Genomic DNA, 5,703 nt, shown 5'->3' on the forward strand with positions numbered 1-5,703 from the left:
TATGGACCTTTAACCAACATTACTCCCAAGGAGTGGCCCTTATAGGGCCAAACATATAGTGAGCCCATGACTTCACACAAGGGCCTCATTACATAGTCCTCACATACATCACACTAGGCCTCAAATACATCACATTAGGCCTCATTCAAAGGCCACAAATACATCACAACGGGCGACCACCCATGGGCCTCATATACATCACAATGGGCCTTGCCAGATGGTCCATAAATACATCATAATGGGCCTTACACACAGGCATAATATACATCACATTAGGCCTCACTCATGTGGGCCACACCAATGGGCCTCATCAAGTGGGCCGCATTAAAGGGCCGCACCAATGGGCCTCATATACATCAAGTGGGCCACATCGCATGGGCTTAATACACGTCATAATGGGCCACATCATATGGGTCTAATACACATCACAATGGCCCATAAACAGCTAGCAGGTGAGCCCGGCACAATAGGTGGGCCCTACGTACACGACAGGTGGCCTTATAAATCATAGAATGGGCCCCACCAGCTGGATATACAATGCATAAATTACGGTGGGTCCCATGGATGGATTGTATAGATGAAACACATATATTATGTGGGACCCACGTCCCTATACAGGACGGCACGAACAAAACACCTACATCATAGGTGGGTCCCATATAGATGGACGACATTGATGAAACAGATGAACGGCGTGAGTATAAAACATATACATCACGGTGATCCCCACTATTCAAACCAACGGTGTAGATAGCACATACAAATCACGTGGGTCCCACCTACTAGACCACGTGGACACCTCGTACATCAAGGTGGTCCCACATAACTTGCTGACGAATACAACAACTATACAGTTGGTGTGATGTACTCCAGCCAAACTACTTCCCACCGTCCAATCCCTGGACAGTGAGGACACAACACATCTATCATGGTAGGCCCCACACCCCACACGTGTACAACGTGCAGGGTGGGTCCCACCCGCTGGCAAAATAGGCGGACGGAGTGGATATAGAATAAATACATTAAGGTGGGCCACGCCAGACCTTGGACGGTCTGGATTCAACACATGCATCAGGTGAGTCCACATCTGGACGGATTGCCTGGGTTAAACCACATGCATCACATGGGTCGTGGATGGTGGATTGCATGGATGACATGCATACATCAGAGGTGGGTTTCACAAGCACCATCCAGAGGGACGGTGTAGATGTAATTACATCAACGTGAGTCCCACATGGGGCCCACCACATATATATATAAATGTATATCTATTATATCAACGTGGGTCCCACATGGGGCCCACCACGTATATATAATATGTATTATTATAATAATAATAAAGATATATTGAAAGAGTATATATTATAATAATAATAAAAAAAGAGGTCCAGCATATGGTTGGACGTCCATCCAACGGACAGTCTGGAATTGCTGCTACTACGGTGTAGACCACACATGCTAGATCTGGACCGTTGAAGAGGGACAATGAGGATAGAGATCACGCACGTCGAGGTGGGGTCCAGGTGAGTGGGCCACCCCTCTCCAAAATTCAAGATGATATTTGGGTTTTCCCTTCAACCGGGCATGCATGACCGGTCCAGAACGGGCAGCAGGGTGGGCCCTGTGCACTGGACGGAGTGGATGTAGTACATTCATCATGGTAGGGTCTATATAGGTGGGCACACGGCCTTGGACCAAGCTGAACTTTGTATTTTTCACCTTTGTTTAGGCCTGTTTGGCTTACCGGCCATGTAGGGCCAAAACAGGTGACAAGGTTGGGGCCAATTGGACAGTCCCATTTGCTGGACAGTCTGGATCGTCCACACCTATTAGGTGGACCACAAATCATCATAGAAAAGAGGAGGGGGGGGAGAGAGAGAGAGAGAGAGAGAGAGAGAGAGAGAGAGAGAGAGAGATAATCGTGAAGATGGGAGGGACCCTACCACTATGGGTCCCTCGAAATACAATGCATACATCAAGTGGGTCCCATTACAAGTGGGCCCTAAATCAAAACCAAGATGATGAACACCCACCATTAGATCTCCTCTTCCTTCTTCCGCCAACACGATCTAGAGCTCCAAGGGGTGAATTTTAACAGTTAAGATGGACTTTGGAGGGTGGAGATAGGAGGTAGGAAGGTGGGGCACACCTAGCTCTTTCTCATGGAGAGCTTGGACGTCCACCTCCCATGGTTGCTTGGGAGAATAAGTTTGAAAATATGAGAGAGAGAGAGGGGAGTGATGGATGATAAGGGATGGATGGAATAGTTGTTGTAAGGAAGGGAATGGAAAGGTATGAGTTTAGTTGAATTTTGGGTAAAAGAGGAATGGGGGGGGGGGGGGGGGAGAGAGAGAGAGAGAGAGAGAGAGAGAGAGAGAGTTGACTTGTAAGGGGTGAGGTGGCATAGGCATTGGTGGTGTATTTGACTTATGAAATGATGTGTACTTGATTAATTGATGTGACGGGTCGAAGAAATTCTCTCAGAATTCGCAACGCACGGCGTTTCTTCGGAATGAACGCGGGCCCACATCTCCCGGCCCGGATATCGGATCAATGCGCAAGTCACGGCATTAGAACTACGGCGACGGCGCGGTTGGTAGGGTACAAGTTTCGAGTCAAGTCGATGTCGACATGCAGAAGTCGGCTTAGGATCATGCGTAAATGTCAGATACAGGTCGAGGGTCATCAGAATTTGACCGAGAGGATCGTGAAAGCCTACGGAACGGTATGGGTTAGGATATGGGTCTTACAATGAAGTAAAGAGGAATGACTGGAAATGACCATGAAATGATTGGAAACGACTGTGAAGTGAACAGAATTAACCATGAAATGACAAGGAATGGCCGGAATTAAGTCAGTTTACGGTCAATTTAACTCAGTTCACGGTGATTTTATCTCAGTTCACGGTCAATTTAGCTTAGTTCACGATCATTTTAGCTCAGTTCACGGTCATTTTACCTCAGTTCACAGTCATTTTAGCTCAATTCATAGTCCTCATTAATAACTCAGTGGGTCCTCGGTCTGTTAATTCAGTCGGTGCTCAGTCTCTTTCATGGTCTTCGTTTAGTTTCACATCTCATTTCATTCTTTATTTAAAAAAACCCTCAATGTGGGCCATTTGAGTCCTAATTTTGCTCATTTATCAGGACATGTCATACCATTCAGTATTTTGAAAAAATGAAAATGGATTAGGGACCGTGCGCATATATAGTATAATATACAGTGGGGTCCACAAAAAGAAAGCTCAATATTTTTAAAAAAATGAAAATGGATTGTGGACCATACACATATATAGTATAATATACAGTGGGGTCCATAAAAAGAAAGCAGGGATTTGAATATACCTGCCATTCGAAGCCTCTTAGATGGGGGGACCATTTTTCATCCTATCTTGGGCTAAAAAAGTCGAAAAGGATGTGTGTGAGGTGTGTATTTTCAACTAGATAAAAGGAAAATAAGAAAGTGGTAAAAGGAGGGTTTTACTACTAGGGTGAACAGTCACAGAGGGGGAGAAGTAATCAGAAAATGATAATCTACGGATAGGATGAAGGATCAGGGAGAGGAAAGAAGAAAAAATCAGGTTTTTTTGGTGGAGACGCGGCTGGCAGCGTGAATAGGGTGCATTGGCTATAGGAGGGGCATTTTTAACCTTTGGGAAGGCATCCGTACGTATGGGACTTATTCTTGTGAAGTAAAAAGAAGTGGGCTTCAACAGGTAAATGGGCCCTAAATGGGTCGTACAATGGTAAAATTCTCATTAGATTTCTTTACCTTTTTCTTTCTATTTCCATGCTTCTACCTCTATCATAGATAAAGACAATTAAGAGCACTATTATCCTTTCATTTCTTTCATGGAAGGAGACATTACACGTTGGGGGTGGATTTAAGCCTGCCTTGGCCTCACCTAACATGGTGTGGCCCTTACCGTGGGCCATGTCCATTGGTTTTTTCTCCTTATTTTAGGACATGAGATAAAAATTAAGCAGAACCAAATCTAAAGTGGACCATACCATAAGAAATAATGTTGATTAAACGCCCACTATTAAAAACTTCCAAAGGCTCACTTAGTGCTCACTTTAATGTTTATTTTCCATCCAACCTATTAATAAAGTCACATAGATCTGGATTAAGGAATAAAAAAATATATATATAAGCACGATCCAAAACTTTTGTGGCCCACGAGAATGTTTTAATGGTCAATCACCACTGTTTCATGTGATGCTGTTCATCTTATACTAAGTATCTGATTCATTTTTGGGCTTATGCAACAAAATGAGATGGCAAAATGGATAGACGGCATGGATATACAGTACATACATCAAGATAGGCCCTACGATCAGGGCGGCTCCTAATCCTCTCCTCTCCTTCATTTACCATGCACGGGTACCGTGGGCCTGCACGGACAACTGTTTTACCATTTCGTTCTATTTCTATATATGTAGCCGAATCTTTTCTACTCCCTCTATTATTCTCTTCACGTGAGTGACACGTGCTATATCCTCATAGTGTGTGTGTATATATATACACTGTGTGTGTGTATATACACACACACACACACACACACAACCCCACATTCGTCCATTCATCCAAGCCCGGACATACTATGCTCGCCTCACCGTACCAATCCTCGCAAGCTTTCTTCCGCTTCTCGACCGAATTCCGCGGCCCGCGGATTTCTGTTCCAACGTCTCCCTCGACCGTCTCTCCAAGGCTCCGACCGCCACGTGTCATCGCAGCCCACAGCTCGGCCGATAGACAGACGCCGCCGCCTCCCGCCCCCGCCTCGTCCGCAATGGCATCCACCGCGTCCCTCTACGATGTCCTCGGCCTATCAACTGGAGCCACGTGCCAGGAAATCAAGGCTGCTTACCGTAGGTTGGTCCGCCTCTGCCATCCCGATGTCGTGGCGACCGATCGTAAGGACAGGTCCGCGGAGCAGTTCATGAGGATCCACGCGGCTTACTCCACGCTGTCCGATCCTGAGAAGCGGACCGACTACGATCGGAAGCTTCTCCTCAACCGTCCGTTTCCTTCCTCATCTTCCTTCAAGGCTTCTAGTTTTAGCGGGTACGGTCGACGGACATGGGAGACGGATCAGTGCTGGTAGTCAGTCAACGGCTTATAATTAATTATTTGGGGTTAATCAGGATTAAGGAAAAAATCGGTGATTTTCTATCTTAACAAAGACACAGGAGGTTTTGCACAGACGTCCGTAGCATGGAGAGATCCTATCTTGCGCGGGGGTGCAGTAAGACCGCAGCCGTTAGATTGCGTCTTAATCCCGTAGCATTTTATGAAAAGTCGTGTGCAAGCCGTGACTAGGACGGAAGTATCTGACTGAGTGCGCAAGGCTCCACTGGTCGCATATAGTGGTAAATGATTTGTAATTTGTAATATTCGTCGAAACATGGAGTGATGGAATCCTTGTAAATGTATACAATAAATTACGGTTTTAGAATTCTCTCTCTCTCTCTCTCTCTCTCTCTCTCTCTCTCTCTCTCGGGACAATAGCATCATCTGCAAGTTGTGGGTACGTCATGATCGGGACCATTCATCAGGTGGGATGCATGCTCTTTGCCGCTTAATATAGTTTAACCAGCTGATCCATTGTCAACAAACTGATAATTGCAAGTATACTTGCAATGGTGCTTGTGAAGATAGACACCCGATTAGATGTTCATATGTTGTACTCTATTTCTGGCT

The 5,703-nt window shown here is 45.6% G+C and overlaps 1 protein-coding gene across 1 annotated transcript; it reads left to right on the plus strand.

Annotated features, from left to right (window-relative positions):
- Positions 1 to 4,567: 4,567 nt before the first annotated feature.
- LOC131229697 (chaperone protein dnaJ 11, chloroplastic-like) lies at positions 4,568 to 5,458 on the plus strand. Its single transcript, XM_058225690.1, has one exon. It carries the CDS (start codon positions 4,604 to 4,606, stop codon positions 5,105 to 5,107), a length of 504 nt encoding a protein of 167 aa, XP_058081673.1. The 5' UTR covers positions 4,568 to 4,603; the 3' UTR covers positions 5,108 to 5,458.
- The last annotated feature ends 245 nt before the right edge of the window (positions 5,459 to 5,703 follow it).

This window comes from Magnolia sinica, chromosome 2 (genome assembly GCF_029962835.1).
Source record: "Magnolia sinica isolate HGM2019 chromosome 2, MsV1, whole genome shotgun sequence".
In the NCBI taxonomy this organism is placed as follows: domain Eukaryota; kingdom Viridiplantae; phylum Streptophyta; class Magnoliopsida; order Magnoliales; family Magnoliaceae; genus Magnolia; species Magnolia sinica.

What these genes read in the sequence shown, in the direction of transcription:
- LOC131229697 (XM_058225690.1), top strand. Translation starts at nt 4,604, where the DNA reads ATGCTCGCCTCACCGTACCAATCCTCGCAAGCTTTCTTCCGCTTCTCG.